Consider the following 19,622-nt stretch of genomic DNA (forward strand, 5'->3'; position numbering starts at 1 on the left):
GTGATCATAGCCTAGGGGATGGCAGCATTTTCCCAATGTACTCTGTATTACCCCTTACCAGCGAGACATGGAAGGGATTCAGATATTATCAAACCCCCTCTTAACTTAATGCATCTCACATGCCCTGGGGAAATTGTCAAAGACTCCTAAGTTGCAGCAAAGAAAAATTGTTTGGCAAGAATGGCCTTGGAGATGTTTGAGTCCCACTGTGGCAATTACAACTAACGAAAGGGCTTTCTAAGGCATTGAATGCTGTCTTCAGATCTCTATATTCCCCATACACGGCCCAAATCCAGTTCTGGTTAGCATCTCCATAATATAACTTTTCCCCTTGTGAATTCACTCTCTGAGATTCCCCAGCCTGCATTTACTTTCATCTCTTTTCTTTATGTCTTTGACAAATGAGGCCAAATTCCCTGTCCCATCTGTGTTGACCACACTTCATATTTTCTCATGGACTCATATACATGTATCGTTGACCTAACTGAGTGTTCCCTTAAGTAATGTTTGTTATATATCTCTCTTACACACAAATATAATGTATCACTTGTAGACAGAAGTTTCTGTCCTGCCCAGGTCTTCAGCTATTCATTCCCAAGGAAACACACAGAGGCGTATATTAATTATAAGCTAGTTGGCCTATTGCTCAGGTTTAAACTTATATTAACCCATAATTCTTGTCTGTGTTTAGCCACATGGCTTGGTACCTTTTCTCAGGGAGGCGTTCTCATCTTTCTTCGTCTGGCTGGTGACTGACTCTCTGCCTTTCTTCCCAGAATTCTCTTAGTCTGGTTGCCTCACCTGTACTTCCCACCTGGCTACTGGCCAATCGGCATTTTCTTAAGCTAATACGAGTGATAAATCTTTACAGTGTACAAGAGCGTTATCCCCACAGCAATTACTATTGTCCTGGGTTACATCCAAGGGCTGTGGTAAAGCACATGATCAAAAGCAACTCTGGAAGATAGGAGTTGATTTCACCTTATGACTCCCCGGTTTTAGTCTAACACTGAGGGAGGTCAGTAACAGTAACTCAAGGCCGGAACCTGGAGGCAAGAACTGAAGCAGAGGCCCTGGAGGGATGCTGCTTACTGATTTGCTTCCCGTGTTTCCCTTAGTTTCCTTTTTATCTCACCCAGGACCACCTGCCTGAGTGGGGCACTGCTCACAGTGCTGGGCCCTCCTACACCAATCACCAATCCAGAAAATGCCCCCCACAGACTTTCCTACAGGCCAATATGATGGAACAAACTCTTCAGTTGATGTTTTCTGTTCCCAGATGACTTTAGTTTATGTCGGGTTGGGAAAAAAAACCAAAAAACAAAAACCACAACTTGCACAATTATGTTTTCTTATTGTCTTGTTTCATCAATAACAAACTTAAGAACAATATTTTATCAATATATTCCAGTTTATGTACTGAAAATTAACATGATTCTATGCAATGTAGTGAGTTTTTTTTAGTTTTTCAAAAAAGTTTAGTATTTCACCAAATACTTAAATTTTATAACCATGATTTCTTGTATGAAATTAATCCAAAAAAGGATTTACTTGTGTCTAAAATAACTTTTTACATATATATGAAGATGAATTACTTTCAGAAAATGTTTTATTGATGCTTCGTGGATTTCACATCATGCATCACATCCCGATCCCATTCATCTCCCTGTTCCCTCCCTTCTGCCCTCTGCCCTTGTAACCACTCTCTGGAAACAAAATTTAAAAGTAAAACAAAACAGAACAAAAAACCCTCTAAACAACACACAAAACAAACACACAAAAACAAGTACGGAAATGTTGGTGTGGAAGCTGCAGTGTGGCCCAGCGAGTCACACATTTACCCTTTAGTCCATACATCCTTACTGGTCAGTGGTCACTGCAATGAGTCATTGGTCTGGTTTGAGGCCTCTGGCTTCTGCTACACCCTTGATACTTAGCCCTCACTGGGACTCCTCTTGGCTATCCTATTGTAGCCTTGTGTCATGGAGATCCTGCAGCTTTGGATTTGTAGATTTCGCCCCTTGACTTGCTCCATCTGATGATGTAGGTGTTGGCATGGGCTACCTCGTAGTCCTGGTTCTGGATGTGGACGGTAGCTGGGTTGGTCAGCTCACCAGCTTTCCCTCATTGTCATCACCAGGATGAGCTCTCTGGCACCACCCCAGCTACTCACCCAGTGTAGCAGAGAGTAAGGGAGGGGCCAGGTCTCCTGCTCTCATACCCTCGGGTCCGTTCACCCTCACTTGTACTTTCAGAATCAGCTCTACTCTGTTGCCCAGCCCAAGTGCAGAGCCAGCTCTCTAGATTGTTGCCGTTGGTGTCGGTGAGGGGCAGGGCCAGCTCTTCCATTCTTATGCCCCCAAGGCCTGCTAGGGGTAGGGAGGGCATATTCTGAGGGAGGGATCAGAGGCAGGCTTTCCTGCTCTCACACATTCTGGCCTGGCTCACCTGTGTTCCTGCCAACAGGGTCAGCTCTAATGTGCTGCCCAGGCCAGGTGCCATGCTTACCCTCTCATTGTTGTGGCTGGTGAAGGGTAGGAACAACTCTCTCACTTGCTGCAGGTACAAAGGGTGAGGGAAGGTAGGGCATTTTTTCCTCACCCAACCCACATGGCAGATGAGGGGAGCAGCGTCAGTTTTCCTGGTCTCATGCCCTGGACCAGCTCACCTGCACCCCAGGAGACAGGATCAACTCTATTCTGCCCAGGTGAGGTTCAGGGCCTGCTCTCCTGGGTGCTGCTGGTGGAGAGGCAGTGCTAATTCTCTCTCTCTCTAATGACCTGAGGGGCAGCTCCCCCATGCCCTACTATGACGTGGGTCAGGGCATGGGGATGGTCATCTTTCTGTTTTCCATTCTGCCATATTCATATGGCAGATGAAGTGAGGGGCCACATCTCCCAGGTGCGTTTGCAGCTCTGGGACACCTATGCCCTGGCCAGAGGGTCAGCTCTACTGCGCTGCCCTGGCTAGGTGCCAGGCCCACACTGAGAACTGCATTTCGTGAGGGGCAGGATCCATTCTCCCTTGTGCTGTACTCAGTGAGGGGCGGGGCCAACTCTGTGCTGCCCTATCCTATGTTTTTAGTGGTAACAGGAAGCACAGATGACAACACAGACCGAAGCTGTGGCTGGGCCACTGCCACAGACATGGTCCCTTGGGCCGTGGGTGGCATGGTCCCAGCAGAGGCTCAATTACTGGACACTAACCTGGCCCTAGGTGGTGGCCCAGGCCCTTGACATCCATGTGGCCTTTAGTAGCACAACCGGCCATGGACATCAATACAGAATTCAGTTGTGGTTGGACCATGGGAGCCAGACATGGTTCTTGGCAGTAGTCCTGGCCGGATGTTACCATGGCTCTGGTTGGTAGCACTGGCCACTCAGATTGGCAAGGACTCAATGGCAACATGGCCCCCAAGCCCCATGACCTCAGGTGTGGGTCCAGATTTCTGGCATCCACATGGTCTTCAATGGCAACAGGATCCTCAGACATCAATCACTGTAGACCCTGGCTGAGGCAGGGCCACAGACCCAGACATCAACATGGTCACAGGTAGGGGACCTGAATCCAGGTGTCCACAGGGCCTTCTGTGATAACAAGAGCCATAGACATCAACACAGACCCCACACTTGCATCAGGGCCCTAGATTAAGTCATGGTCCTTGGCAGCAGCCCAGATCCAGACATTGCCATGGCCTTGCACGACAAACAGGGCTCGTTCCTTATCACCTGTTCAGATCTGCCTCTCTTTTAGCAAACAAGCTGCTCTCTCTCTCTCTCTCTCTCTCTCTCTCTCTCTCTCTCTCTCTCTTATTTTGCCACCCTGTACATACTCACCATAATGGTGACTGACTTACTGCCTGGCAATAGATGTGCCTGGCAGACTTGTGAGTGATTCTAGGTCTCTAGCCCTGGGGTGGAGCTGTGTTTGTCTTCCACAGCCTGCCAGGTCTAGAAACTGCAAAAGGCTTGTGGGTGAAATCTTTGCACTACAGGCCCCTAGCGGTAGTTAAAATTTGAATAATCAAAATTACCTGTGAACACTTAAGGAATCATAACACAATGTAGGGAAACAGCTGTAGATTACAAGCTTTAAATCCTGACAAGTTTTTTTTTAATGTATTTAAGACTCAATTTCTCCATCAGGGAGATGATTATGTGACCTATCCTGTAACACTGTTTGAAGATTAATGAATATGTCTACAGATGCCTGGATATGGTAAACATGTATGAAGAGGAAGACTTCACCATAAGGTGTCAGATAGAGGCTGCCTCTGTGTGAGGTGGTAAAGGAGAGTTAGAAAAATTAATATTAAAAATAGACTTTATCCCTGAGAGAATTTTGAGCATCTATTGTCAAAATACATGCCCATTGGGATTAGAATCAGGCCACTGTGTGACCTGGATGATGACACCAAGCTGCAGGTTGCAGTGTGTGACCTGCTGGCTTTCAGTCTTAGTATGGCACCATCTCTCCTTTCTAGGCTCCCATATCTCCATTTTAGAATAAGAATGGTCATTCTTTGTTATTGTATGTTGAAATCATATAAAATCTTCTTTTTTGAGATAGGGTTACTCTATATAGATTTTGGCTGTCTTGAAACTCACCCTGTAGACCATAGTGGTTTAAAAGTCAAGAGATTGCCTGCTTCTACCTCAGAGTGCTGGGATTAAGAGCATGGTGCCACCACCTACAGGCCATAATTTTTTTCAATGTTTATTTCAGTGGCTTGCAGTCGGAAGTTTGCCTTGAGTCTCATAGGAGAATTTTAAGTTGACCTTTTGGACAGTTCTAGAATTGTTAAGATTAATGGGACTCATGGAGACAGACTTAATAAATATTTGGGTTTCAGGTTAACCATGAGTAGACTTATAATGATCCATCTTCTTTGATAACCTGACTAGATTTAGAAACACTGAGGAATCAATTCTGAGACATATCTTTGGATGTGTCTGTGAATATATTTACCTGAGGAGAATGAATGTGACAAGATCCATGAACTTGGCGGGTTGGAGAGAACAAGAGGGAAAAGGAGAAAGTCAACAGAGTGCCTGCATTTTCCCTCTCTCTGCTTCCTGGTCAACTATGATGTGAAGGGTTTTGCACCTGTATCTTGAGAGACTGAACCTCCTGTAGCCATGTGCAAACTAAGTTTTTATTTTAAGTACTCTGATAATTCTGTCCCAACAATGAAAAAAGTAACTAATATAGAGACATTTATCAAAGGTTACTAACCTATTATTAAATCCAATTGTTTTTATTTGTCACCATTGCACTGGACTTGGTGGACCATTTCCATTGCTTTGGGTGGAGTTTGTGTAACTTTCCTGTCAGGAAAGTCTCACACACTTATGGAAACAGTAAAGTCACAAACATGCAATAAAAAATTATCCATGCTTAAGAGATCAGTGGCTAGGGAAGGCCGAATTAAGAGATAATTCTTTAGATTCTGAGTACGATTTTTCCCCCCATGTTTTCCACTAAAATACATAGCAGTGACTCATGTACTTTGCATTAAGGTTAGCATTTCCTTTGGGGCACCCTGGCAGGAATCAGCGATGACAACTTTACTGAGCCTCTCTTCCCTCTGAGAGTCCACCCTCTGTACACTCTCTGAATGTAGCTAGAACATCCCGTCTTCCCCAGTCTTCTTTAGAATGTTGTGATATAAGTTAACTTTCATTCTCTGTCACCGACATAGAAAGAACCTCAATTGATCCCAAGCTCTGCAATAGAAAGACACTAAAACTCTGAGGTCTACTGAAGGTTGTTTACTCATGACCAACGACCCTAGAAGAGAGTAAGAAACTTATAACGGGAAAATAAGCTGGTTCTTCCTCATCTTACTCTGAGTCTGTGGCTCTCCCTAACACCTTCCACAGGGCCCCCTTCACATCCTTGTTCCTCAGGGTATAAATCAGAGGGTTGAGCATGGGGGTGATGATGGTATAAAAAAGAGCAACAAACTTCCCCTCACTCTCGGAATAGTTGCCCTTGGGTTGTAAGTATGTGTAGATGGCCGAGCCATAAAACAGAGAAACCACCAGGAGGTGGGACCCACAAGTTCCAAAAGCTTTTCTGCGTCCAGCCATTGACTTGATCTTCAGCACTGCCCTGGCAATCTGTGCATAGGAGCCTAGAATGAGGATGGCCGGAACTGCAACAATCACCACTCTGGCCACAAACATCTTGGCCTCTGTTCCTCCCGTGTCCTCACAGGCCAACTTGAGGAGAACCGGCATCTCACAGAAGAAGTGATTCAGTTGGTGTCCACAGAGTGGCATGGCCATCATGAGACTTGTCTGAATCAGAGAGTTTATGAAGCCTCCTACCCATGAGGCAATAGCCAATCCCTGGCAGAGAAGGGGGTGCATGATGATTGTGTAATGCAGGGGACGACACACAGCAGCATAGCGGTCAAAGGCCATCACTACCAAGAGCACACACTCAGTAGAGCCCAGAGCAAGAAATATGTACAGCTGGGCCACACACCCACCATAGCTGATGGTCCTGTCAAGTCCATGGAGATTGATCAGGAGCTGGGGCACAGTGCTGGTGGTGTAGCAGAGGTCCAGGAAGGAGAGATTGGAGAGGAAGAAGTACATGGGAGTGTGTAGTCGAACATCTAGTCTTGCAAGAGCGATGATGGTTGTATTGCCAAAGACAGTTAGGGAGTAGAAGACCAAAATAATGACAAAAAAGAAGCCTTGTAGTTGAGGCCAATCTGAGAAACCCACCAAAATGAAACTCGCTTGTGAAGTGGAGTTGGAATTTCCCATAGCATTTCACTTGTACAAACACTGAAACACAGCTCTTTATATCTTGTGAGGAGTATGGGTTGAAACACTATTTTCAATGTTCTACAAATACTCAAAACTTATGCTCGTCATCTTCTAATTTGCTAATCCATTCCATTGATCCAGTCTTTCTAGTATGTTCTTCAGATGGGAAATCAGTGGTTTAAGGTGTTGTTCTGGCCCTTGTTAGAACTCCAACCTTGCTATCTGGATTATTCCAGACAACTCAGTCCTTTGGGCCCAAGGCTTCTTTGTCTGAAGGTAGAAATTCTGTACTGCTTCTCTGATGGCGTTGAGATACAAGTCCAAATGCTGTACCTGGAAAATGAGTTTAAAAATGTGATGTTGGCATTTGATAACTGCTGGGAGAGGAAGAGTCAGTATTATTTAATGATGTGACCCCTAGCAGGTTGAGCAGACAACAGAGCTAGCCCTCTGACTCTCAAGACTAGATGAGCAACACCAGCTGGACTGGATGGGGAAAAAAATCTCAAAGTTGGATAGAAGGTAGAGAAGATGGTTATGGGGATTTAGGGAAGTATGAATATGTTAAAAGTACAGCATATGAAATTCTTATAGAATTAATAAAAATTTTGTTAAAAATTTACTGTGGGGTTTGAGGCGCTGATGACACATAAAGAGGTTGTCTAGCATGTGTAAGATCCTATATCCTACCCCAACACCCAAGAAAACCAAAATGCATACATGGATAACATGAACCTCACAAAAAGATAGCATAGTGCTGCTCTCATTTCTTCCTCTTTTTGGTTTATAAGGCAGAATTCTTCAAGTAGCTAAAGACCCAGAATTAGCCAGGCTAAGATCACAATTCTGCCTCCTTGCCCCAGTGTTCACAGAAGGCTCATTTAAGTCAACAGGCCCTGTCAAAAGGACCAAAAAGAGTTACATCTGTCTATGTAGGGAAACAAAATGACTCGTGATAAATATGTGACTTTCCATGTATCACCAAGCCTGCAACACATTGGAAGAGACCTGCTTGTTTATCCCAGCTTCCCAGAACCAAAATAATCACACAGAAACTGTATTAATTAAAAACACTGCTTGGCCCATTAGTTCTAACTTCTTATTGGCTAACTCTTACATCTTAATTTAACCCATCTCTATTAATCTGTGTATCACCACGAGATCATGGCTCACCAGCAAAGTTTCAGCACGTCTCTAGTGCCGGATCCATTGGGTCTCTGACTCTGCCCTTCTTTATCCCAGGATTCAGTCCAGCCCTCCCTGCCTACCTAAGCTCTGCCCTATCAACAGGCTAAGGCAGTTTCTTTATTCATAATAGTAATCACAGCACACAGAGGGGACTCCCACATCAGCAACATGCTCCCACTTTCATCCCAGTGATAAAACCGCCCCTGAACTTCCCAGGAAAAGGTGTCTTCTCCTCTCAAGTCAAAATTTCTTTGTATGTTTTTCATCTGTACTTTCAGACTGCGTTTGAATTAGTAGCACAAGGATTTTAACTGTCGCTGCCCCATCAGTGATTCTCATAATGAACTCAATAAATTAACAATTCTTGGTTTTCCAAGCTGAGAAGCTCCTAGGCACTTAGGAACACAGGGGGTAATGTCCTATCTTACAGTATATAGGAGGCATTAAAATTAATGCGAATTTCACTTATGGCTTGCAGTAGATATTAAATAACTTGAGGGAAACATTTGACTCTCCTTCCCAATCTCAGAAAAACCATGTCTTCTTGCAACTTTGAGAATTAACTATGAATGCACTTTAACAAACTATATCAGCAGGGTGTGAATAAATATGCCATATAAGTGGATGTTTATCATATTTTAAAAAATCTGAATAGGATACAGGAAAGCAGAAAAAGATGCCAATAAGCAACAGAACCTTCCTCCATACAACAGATTTGACAAATTGACACATTACTCTTTTTACTGAGTCTGCTATACTGAACATCACCACCAGTGCCCTAGCTGGAATAGTCACTCCAGGAAGGAACTTGACTACTGTGCTTGAAGCCTCTCTGGGAAATATGAAGACGAGGTGACTTGGGAAACAAAGCATGAATAAACACAGTGTAACCAGGACAGCTAAGATGGTTTTGGACGACTACGGCAGTTGAGTACAGCTGTTTATGACGGCTGCACTCACCTCTGCATATGGACTTTACCACCTTCCGGAGGCTTACTTCACACAAGTATAAAATAATCATTTTTACAAGATTTTGAAGAGGATTAAGTGTTGTGAAACTCTCTGAAAGGATACAAAATAACAGCATGTACTTCTATCAGAAGTCTCTCTACACAGCTAAGCTCAAAGTGTCATGTGTTTACGCCTTTTCAATTAGTGACTCATTTGTTTTCTTGAAAAAGGAAAGAATTAATGCTTTCATACTGCTTCTCAATTAGTAGTGTAAGTATTTAATTGTCTCCATCCTATCAATGATGATTCTAATGTAGACCATTTATTATGATTGTAGTGCACAATTACGGTGTGGAATTCCCCTCTATATGCTGTGAATACCATTGATTAAGAAAGGCTTACTTTGCAGAACTTAGCTAGGTAGGGAAAGCTAAACTGAATGCTGGGAGAAGGAAGGCAGAGCAGAGTCAGAGAGAAGTCATGTAGCCCCCCCAGACACAGACGCTGGAACATTACGTGGTAAGCCACAGCCTCATGGCGATACACAGATTACTAGAAATGGGTTAAATTAAGATATAAGAGTGAGCCAATGAGAAGCTAGAACTAATGGGCCAAGCATTGATTTAAATAATATAGTTTCTGTGTGATTATTTCAGGGCTGGGCAGCTGTGACTAACAAACTGCCTCTGACAACACAATTAGATTGACAATATGAAAGATGCTGGGATTGGAATCCCAAAGAATCTCAGCATAACTAAAGAAGGTGTTGTAGACTGTTAAGTGGCTACCAATATGTAAGACAGAATTTGCTTGAACTGCAAGCTTTTAGCTGGACAAAAACAGAATGGAAGAGATAAAATTGAAAGATTTTAAGCCATGTATTTAAAAAGTAGAAAAGAAAAATGATTTGAATGTATCGACCAAAGGGTAAATAAACCAGCTATGGATTTTTTTTTTTATCAAATGCAAGTTGAGCCTAGATAAAAAAGCAATTACAGGTGTGACTGCTTTGGCTTAGAAGTGAGCCTGGAAGTCATTCTTTCCACCGGTTCACCAAATGCGGCATCTCCCACGCCTGCACATATCCTTAAACTCAGGACTTGTTTGTTAAAACACATGTGCATTTCTTCAGCCTTTTATGACTTTCCCCACTATGTCCTTCAGTTACTCCTGCCATGTTTCTGGGTAATTATCTTTTCAACTCCTCGATCTATCGTTTCTACTTTCTCTTGCTAAATTCCTTCATTTATTTTCACTCTACCTCATGCAACCAATCCTGGAAAAGAGTAATTCAGGACAGTCACCAGGTCTGAAATTAGATCCATAAGTTGACCTGTCTCATTCAGCTGTCTACTTTTGGTGCCTAGAATAGTGGTTTGTACATGAAAGTCCTCCATAGGTTCTTGACCGTGCAGCACTCCCTTACACCAGCTCTTTAGTGGTCCCTTAGGAGAGCATGAATTCGTTCAGCAATTACAGTATTGCTTAAGAAGTGGACTGTGACAGTATCCTATTTCCCTGAGAGCTGTTCTTTTATTGGGAGATCTGGGGTACAAGGTGAGATTCCCAATGCCAGGTAGTTCCAAAGGTGAAGACTTCCTCACCCCATTCTCCTGTAGAAGATCTTGGCACAAGTGGCTGCTCATGATTCACCTGTGGGGGATGTGCACCGCTTTCTGTTGCCTCGAGTCTTGCAGAGGGCACACTGCTCTGCCCAACCACAGTACCTGTGTTTGCCTGAAGTGTCCTATTCATCTCGAGGCTGATGGCATCAGTTCCCAGCTCCCCTTGTCTGCACACTGCTCATGTATCTATCACTCAGGTACCCGCTGCTACAGTCATGACACCTTCTCAGTCACTCATAGTGTTTTTCTTCACTCTGCTAACTGGGGTCTTCTTGATTATACTCACGTTCTGAATCATGAAAAGAAAATCTCTTGGGAGCCTTTTGCAATCTTTAAGGACACCGGTAAACTGCTCCTCACACGAATGCAATGATGGCCTCTAGCAGAGGTCATAAGTCATTCCTAGTCACAAATCTCATAGCTCAGGCTGATTTTGACCTGTGTCACCTTACCTCAGGGGCTGGACAGCTCTGTGCTTTTTGTTGTGAGTCCAGTACATGCGGATGATGAAGGGGCAGACTTCTTAGGCTCACACATATAGATATAGGTCTTTTCTAACTGACTACCATCCATATATAGAGGGGAACAATGACCTTCAGGTTCTACTGGATTCCATAGCCAAGTAGAGTAACACTTCAACAATTTGTATTTCCTTTCATATTGCATACATATTTCATCCAGTAAAATGAAATGAAGTTAGCCGATGTAAAAGATACTAATTATTAATGCTTTCCTCTCAGCCCCCCACCAGTTGTTCAAAATCATCTAGCTGTAACTTTATACTTTTGTAGCTCTGTGTGAAGACATTTTTAAATCAAAGGTGTATAAAAATAGAGTGCCTAGAAAAATTTGGCATTCACGAACAGTCAAAGCTTCCATATCAGGTTCTGAAAGTTGAACATTTCAGGATGTTAGGAAAATGTTCCTGCATTAAATGAACATTTGGGGTGGTTTGGACTCTCCCGCTCAGCTGTGATTTTTCCTTATTTTTCTGATCTTAATCTTTTAAAGGTTGCATCCCTGCTCGTAGTCTCCTTGGCATACATAGGGTATTCTGACATTTATGTGTTGGCTTTCTGAAGTATAATAGTCAGTCGTCGTCTGTGTTGAAGTGTGTGTTTATGTCTGAGTATGTGCGCACATCTGTGTGCCTATGCATGAGCTCTCTAAGTAACATTTGTGATCAGCTGTCAGAAACAATGTTCATGAAACATCCTCACGGTGAGTCTACCTTTAAAAGAGAGGGACTCACTGTGTAGTCTAGACAGACCTTGACCTCACATCCTCCTGCCTTTTACTCCCAAGTGTTAGGATTATAGGCTGCAACCATCATGAGCAGCCTGCTGTCAACTAATTGTATGACATTTTCTGATTATGGTAGAATGGCATTCACATAATGACAGTCAATCCACCTGAGCAAAGAAGGAGATGTCGCTCATTTCTTCCCACATCTGATTTCACTTCCACCTGTTCTTCCTGTATATGTCGTTCTTTTGTTATTGTTGGAGATGTTAATTTACTTTAAAACCCTTCTAGCTATCAAAGTGTCCTACTAATGCTCTCCCATTAACATCGACTCTTCTAAAAACTGTTATTTTATAGAAGATAATATAACTGGCCTGGATCTTATTGCTTCCACACTAAGAATTGCACAGCATCTCTTCCAATTCCAGAATATTTTAGGGTGATCTTTATTATCTTTCACATCCCAAATGTAACTACAAAATTTTCTGGTATAATACCAGATAATCAAGGCTTGAATCCAGACAGTGTAGCAGACAATGACTGCATTGAGTTGATTATTTTTACAGTGACTTCTGATACCAAATGTCAACTCTGAGGTCAACTCTCTGTTATTGTGTAATATCCACGTCTTCCTTGATTTCACTTCAATAACTGTTGGCTTCACCCCTAATTTTTTATCTTCTAACTTTCAGGATATTATTTATATCTTGTGAGTAGTCAAACAAGTAGATATCAGAGAAAGATAATACATGATAAAATTTCTTGTTTTTTTTTTAAACATTTCTCTATCCTCAAACCAGGTATTCAGTAGAGTGAAATCCCCTGTTAATTATATAATAGAATATTACTTGATTCTTGTTTAAAATTGTGAGGCTAGTGTAACTCAGCCCGTCAGTACTCACTCAGAGCTCCGGGAAAGGAAACTGTTGCATTGCCATCTTCAGTTTTCTTGATCTCCAAGGTGATGTGTGACCCACCTGCATCTAGAGATACTCTAGGTAGAACTGATTTATGTTGTAGGGACCCGGCCTTGAATGAGAGCTCTTGTCTGGAGAACTTACTTATTTTTTATGATTGTTCATGACTCCCTTTCCAAGAAGGAGTCTTCTCACTGGTGATCATAGCCTAGGGGATGGCAGCATTTTCCCAATGTACTCTGTATTACCCCTTACCAGCGAGACATGGAAGGGATTCAGATATTATCAAACCTCCTCTTAATGCATAGCACATGCCCCAGGGAAATTGTCAAAGACTCCTTAGTAGCAACAAAGAAAAATTGTCTGGCAATGATGGCCTTGGAGATGTCTGAATCCCATTGTGGCAATTACCACTCATGGATGGGCTCTCTATGACATTGAAGGCAGTTTTCAGATCTCTATATTCCCCTATTCCCCATGCACTGTCCAAATTCAGTTCTATGCTGTATCCCCATAACATGACTTTTTGCCCTTATGAATTTATCATCAGAGATTCCTTACCCTACATTTATTTTCATATCATTTCTTTATTTCCTTGACCAATCAGGCCAAATTCCCTTCCCATGTGAGCTATGCTGTATCAACCACACATATTATTTTCAGTCTCATTTATGTGCATCATTGACCTGAGTGTTTCCTTAAGGAAAGTTTGTTTTATATCTCTCTCATACACATTGAATGCATCTAGGTTACTTCCTAGGGCTGTGGTAAAGCACATGATCAAGAGCAACTCTGGAAGAAAGGAGTTTATCCCACCTTACAACTCCCCAGGTTTTAGTCCAACACTGAGGGAGTCAGCTCAGTAACACAAAGCGGGGACCTGGGGGTAAGAACTGAAGCAGAGGCCTTGGAGGGATGCTGCTTACTGGTTTGCTTCCCATGTTTTGCTTAGTTTGCTTTTTATATCATCCAGGATCATTTGCCAGGGCAGGAGAGGGACACAGTGCTGGGCCCTCCTACACCAATCACCAATCTAGAAAATACCTCCACAGGGCATTTCCCTACAGATCAATATGATGAAGCCCATTCTTCAATTGATGTTTTCTCTTCCCAGATGACTCTAGTTTATGTCAGGTTGACAAAAAAATAAAGCAAACACCACAGCCTGCACAATTATGTTTTCTTATTGTTCTGTTTCATCAATAAGAAACTCAAGAACAATATTTCATCAATATATTCCAGTTTATATACCAAAAAAATAATATGGTTCTATGCAGTGTTGGGAGTTAACTTTTTTTATCTTTTCAAAAAATTTTAATATTGACCAAGTTCTTAAATTTCATAGCCATGATATGTTGTATGAAATTAACTTCAAAAGGATTTATTTGTGTCTAAAATAATATTTTACACATATCTAAGGCGATGAATTACATTTTGTTTTATTCTTTGTGGATTTCACATCATGTACCCCAATCCCATTCATCTCCATGTTTCCTCCCTTCTGCCCTCTGCCCTTGCAATCACCCAAAATAAAATTTAAAAGTAAAACAATAAACAAAACAAAACAAACGAAAACAAATAAAAAAGTCTCGGTGTGGGAGCTGCAGTGTGGCCCAGTGAGTCACACATTTACCCTTTAGTCCATACATCCTTACTGGCCAGTGGTCACTGCAATGAGTCATTGGTCTGGTTTGAGGCCTCTGGCTTCTGCTACACCCTTGATACTTAGCCCTCACTGGGATTTCTCTTGGCTATCCTATTGTGGCCTTATGTCATGGAGATCCTGCAGCTTTGGATTTGTAGATTTCGCCCCTTGACTTGCTCCATCTGATGATGTAGGTGTTGGCATGGGCTACCTCGTAGTCCTGGTTCTGGATGTGGGCGGTAGCTGGGTTGGTCAGCTCACCAGCTTTCCCTCATTGTCATCACCAGGATGAGCTCTCTGGCACTGCCCCAGCTACTCACCCAGTGTAGCAGAGAGTAAGGGAGGGGCCAGGTCTCCTGCTCTCACACCCTCGGGTCCGTTCACCCTCACTTGTACCTCTAGAATCAGCTCTACTCTGTTGCCCAGCCCAAGTGCAGAGCCAGCTCTCCAGATTGTTGCCATTGATGTCGGTGAGGGGCAGGGCCAGCTCTTCCGTTCTTATGCCCCCAAGGCCTGCTAGGGGTAGGGAGGGCATATTCTGAGGGAGGGAACAGGGTAGCTTTCCTGCTCTCATACCCACTGGCCTGGCTCACTTGTGTTCCTGCCAACATTGTCAACTCTGGTGTGCTTCCCAGGTAAATTGCTGTGCTCGATCTCCCATTGCTGCAGTTGGTGAGGGGTAGGGCTAACTCTCCTACTCTTGGTGACCCTGGGACCAGCTGCCTCACCTGCTGCAGGTGGTACGGTGTGAGGGGAGGTAGGGCATTTTTTCCTCACCCATGCCACATGTAGATGAGGGGGCAGGATCACTCCTCCTACACCCATGCCCCATGGGCTAGCTCACTGGTGTCCCAGAAAACACCGTTACCTCTATTGTGCTGTCTGGGAGAGGTGCAGGGCCTGCTCTCCTGAGAGCTGCTGCTGGTGGGGGCAGAGCCAATTCTTCCTCTCTAATGACTTAGGGGCAGCTCCCCCATGCCCTACCTGTGGTAAGGGGCAGGGCATGGGGGAGGACATCTTTCCCTCTCCTATTCCACCATATGGTAGGTGAAGGGTGGGGCCAGATCTCCCGTGTGCATCAATGGTGCTGGATCACCAGCATCCCAGTCAACTGGATCAGCCCTAGTGTGCTGCCCCAGCTAGGTGCAGGGCCCACTCTCTCTAGGGCTGTAGTCAGTGAGGGCCAGGGCCAGCTCTGTGCTGCCCTATCCTTCCTGCTTTTGGTGGTAACTGGAGCCACAGACAACAATACCGACTGAAGCCGTGGCAGGGCCATGGACACAGATATGATCCCTGGCAGCAGCCCAGGCCTGTATGATACCATGGCCCTAAGTGGCAGTGCAGGCTGCTCAGATCTGCAAGGCCCTGGAAGAGACTAAATCCTTGAACTTTAACCTGGTCCTAGGTGGTGGCCCAGGCCCTTGACATCCCAATGAACCTTAGTGGCAATATGGGCTGTGGCATCAATACAGAACACTGCTGTAGTTGGACCATGGACTCATACATGGTCCTTGGCAGTAGTCTGGGTCCAATGGTTCCGTGGTCCCACTTGGCAGTGCTGGTCACTCAGATTGGCATGGACCCAATGAAGGCATGGCCCTCAAACCCCCAATTGGTTTCAAGTGTGGGCCCAGACTCTGGACATTCACACGGCTTTCAGTGGCAACAGGATCCTCAGACATCAGTGCAGACCCTGGCTGAAGCATGACCATAGACCAAGACATCAACACGGTCACAGGTAGGGGCCCAGGCTCCCGATGTCCATAGGGCCCTCGGTAATAACCGGAGCCACGAACAACAACACAGACTCCCACAGGTGCATCAGGGCCTTGGACCAAGTCATTGCCCTTGGCAGCAGCCCAGGCCCGGATAACATCATGGTCTGGGTGGCAAGCAGGGCATCCACCTCAACTCGTTCCTCACTGCCTCTTCAGATCTGTCTCTTCTGAGCCCATGAGCCATGCTGCCCCCCCTCTCCCATTTTGCCACCCTGTACACACTCTCCATATTGGTGTCTGACTGCCCAGAGCCAGAGGTCCCTGGCAGGGTTGTGGGTAAACTCTAGGTCTCTAGCCCTGGGTCAGAGCTGTGTTTGTCCTCGGTAGCCTGGCAGGCCTAGAAATGCCAAGCAACTCATGGTGAATTCTTTCCATCCCAGGTCCCTAGTGGAGGTTAAAATTTTAGTAGTCTACAGAGAAACCCTATCTCACCCCCCACAATTTTTTAATAATCAAAATTTTATAAACCCTTAAGGAATCATAACATAGTGTAGGAAAAAAAACTGTAGATGACAAGTTTCTTAACCCTGAAAATTTTTATTAGCATATTTACTAGTGACCAATGGTCTTAGAGCAGAACATGAAAGCCATAATAGAAAAAATGAGCTGCTCCTTCTTCATCTTACTCCGAATCTGTGGCTCTCCCTAGCACCTTCCACAGGGCCCCCTTCACATCCTTGTTCCTCAGGGTGTAAATCAGAGGGTTGAGCATGGGGGTGATGATGGCATAAAAAAGAGCAACGAACTTTCCCTCACTCTCGGAATAGTTGCCCTTGGGTTGTAAGTATGTGTAGATGGCCGAGCCATAAAACAGGGAGACCACCAGCATGTGGGACCCACAAGTTCCAAAAGCCTTTCTGCGTCCAGCCATTGACTTGATCTTCAGCACTGCCCTGGCAATCTGTGCATAGGAGCCTAGAATTAGTGTTGCAGGGAGGACCAAGACTATTGTTCGAGCTACAAACATCTTGGCCTCTGTTCTTCTTGTTTCTTCACAAACCAATTTTAGGAATATGGGCATCTCACAGAAGAAGTGATTCAGCCGACGGCTACAGAGAGGCATGGCCATCATTAGACTTGTCTGGACCACAGAGTTCACAAGTCCCCCTACCCAGGAGGAGATGGCCAATGCTTGACACAGCTGAGGGTGCATAATGGTGGTGTAGTAGAGTGGACGGCACACAGCTGCATAGCGGTCAAAGGCCATCACCCCCAAGAGCACACACTCTGTGGAGGCCAGAGCAAGGAAAATAAGGAGCTGGGCTACACACCTTCCATAGCTGATGGTCCTGTCAAGTCCATGGAGGTTGATCAGGAGCTGGGGCACAGTGCTGGTGGTGTAGCAGAGGTCCAGGAAGGAGAGGTGGGAGAGGAAGAAGTACATGGGTGTGTGAAGTCGGAGGTCCATTCGGGAGAGAGCAATGATGATAGTGTTGCCGAAGAGAGTTAAGGAGTAGAAAATTGAAATAAAGACAAAAAAGACAGGTTCCAGATGAGGCCAATCTGAGAAGCCCACTAAGAAGAAGGCCTTGTCTGAACTGGAGTTGAAAGTTCCCATCGCCTTTGACCAGCACAAACAGTAAACAACCCAGTGCTTCCAGATGGAGGAGGGTGGGCTTGAATATTAGATCCCAAATTTTACAAATTCCTAGGCTGTATTTTCCATTTTGCTATTTAGTTCCACCTATCCAGCTGGCTTTCTCTTCTTGTCTTCAGATGTGTGACATTCCTTTTTAAGATGATACCCCCTTTGTTTGAGTTCTAGTTCTGGTCGTTTGTGTCATGGTTTTGTTGAGACCACTGAAACCTGTGGATTCAATGTTTCCACGTCTGGCAGGAGAGGTCATGTATCCCCATAGTCACAACACTGAGGAGTGGGTCCAAGTGCGGTAATGGGGAAGCTGCTTTTACAGTCTAATGCAGCATTGGAGATGCAGGCCATAGACAAAGCGCTTGTTTAGTATATGCAACTCCCTCAGTTTGGGTTCTGAAAAATACTATCAGGCAATTAACAAATCTGATGTCTATGGGACAGAGAATTTCAGCAGATGAAGAGCCGAGAATGACCAGGCTGAGATCACAAAATTTCCCTCTGGTGTTCTTTTGCTTCCTTCCGCACAGAGAACATGGTCATTGCACCATTTTGGACTCCACACTCCCACAGCTTCCAGCTGCCTCAAAGGACTGAAAAGAGTGTAGATCCTTTTAGAAGAAACATTCGTTTTTATTACCGACGTTCCATGTCATGAACCATTGTGGCAGAACATGCTCTATTTCCCCTCCGATTAATTCATTCCTGAAATTAGCAGAAAGAGCTTCTTTCTCCTCGCAAATGGAAACTTCTTATATACTTTCTCTCCAGAAGTTTTCGTTCTCTGTGAAACCTCTTCCATGCCGTTGTCCAGTGAGATCTTAGGTGGTAGAGAACACAGTAAGTTTTAAAAGTGAAGAAATCACCATCAACTTTTTTAACTGGGTGAACTGGTTTTCTTCATTTTTAATTTTTTTTGAGTATTCTTTTTATTTTTTGAGATTATAATTATATTCTTCCCTTTCTCAAAACCCTCCCATATACCCCTCCTTGTTCTCATTCAAATTCATGACCTCTTTTTCTTGAATTGTTGTTACATGAAATTAATACCATTCAAAATTTCCACTTCCTCCCTTCCTCCCATTTCCCTCCCACTCCTGGACTCCCCCTTCCCCTCCCCCTCCAGTCTTAAGAGAGGGCAGGGTACCCTGCCCTGTGGGAAATCCAAGGCCCTCCCCCCTCTATCCAGATCTAGGAAGCTATGCATCCAAATAGACTGAACAGAGAATTCTCAACAGAAGAATTTCAAATGGCCAAAAGATACTTAAGAACATGTTCAACTTCCTTAGCTATCAGGAAAATGCAAATCAAAACAGGTGTGAGATACCATCTTACACCTGTCAGAATGGCTAAAATCAAAAACACCAATGATAGCCTATGCTGGAGAGGATGTGGAGTAAGGGGTACACTCATCCATTGCTGGTGGGAATGCAAACTTGTGCAACCACTTTGGAAATCAGTGTGGCGGTTTCTGAGAAAATTGGGAGTCAACCTACCTCAGGATGCAGCATTACAAGGTCTTTAGATCTTGATTGACACTGAATGGTTTTTATAAATTCAGAATGGACAAGAGTAGAGACACATACTTTCAACTGTTGTCTATCTCTACTTCCATTATTTAAAAAATATTTCTATATACTTGATTTATGTGTATGTGGGGCATGTGCATGTAAGAAGCCCGGAAGTGTGTGTTGGATGCCCTGGAGCTGGATTTATAGGAGACTGTGAGTCCCCCAACATGGGTGTTGGGAACTGAACTTGGGTCCGTTGATAGAGCATCAAGTTCACTTAATCGCTAAGCCACCTTCCCAGCACCTGCAATGCTTTTCTTTGAGGATCATGTGAGGGATTCTTAATTTGTTCACTATTTTTTTTTTTTTTGGTTTTTTCGAGACAGGGT

At 44.1% G+C, this 19,622-nt stretch overlaps 2 protein-coding genes across 2 annotated transcripts; both read right to left on the minus strand.

Moving 5' to 3' along the window:
• Positions 1-5,843: 5,843 nt before the first annotated feature.
• LOC101994176 (olfactory receptor 10-like) lies at positions 5,844-6,779 on the minus strand. The gene has a single exon (XM_005350319.1). It carries the CDS (start codon positions 6,777-6,779, stop codon positions 5,844-5,846), a length of 936 nt encoding a protein of 311 aa, XP_005350376.1.
• Positions 6,780-16,753: 9,974 nt separating this feature from the next.
• LOC101985594 (olfactory receptor 10-like) lies at positions 16,754-17,689 on the minus strand. Its single transcript, XM_005350174.1, has one exon. The coding sequence runs from the start codon at positions 17,687-17,689 to the stop codon at positions 16,754-16,756; it is 936 nt and encodes a 311-aa protein (XP_005350231.1).
• Between the last annotated feature and the right edge of the window lie 1,933 nt (positions 17,690-19,622).

The sequence above is a fragment of the Microtus ochrogaster genome, chromosome 7 (assembly GCF_000317375.1).
Source record: "Microtus ochrogaster isolate Prairie Vole_2 chromosome 7, MicOch1.0, whole genome shotgun sequence".
NCBI classification, from domain to species: domain Eukaryota; kingdom Metazoa; phylum Chordata; class Mammalia; order Rodentia; family Cricetidae; genus Microtus; species Microtus ochrogaster.

Excerpts from the sequence above, each read along its gene's own strand:
- LOC101994176 (XM_005350319.1), bottom strand. The coding sequence starts at position 6,779 with ATGGGAAATTCCAACTCCACTTCACAAGCGAGTTTCATTTTGGTGGGT.
- LOC101985594 (XM_005350174.1), bottom strand. The coding sequence starts at position 17,689 with ATGGGAACTTTCAACTCCAGTTCAGACAAGGCCTTCTTCTTAGTGGGC.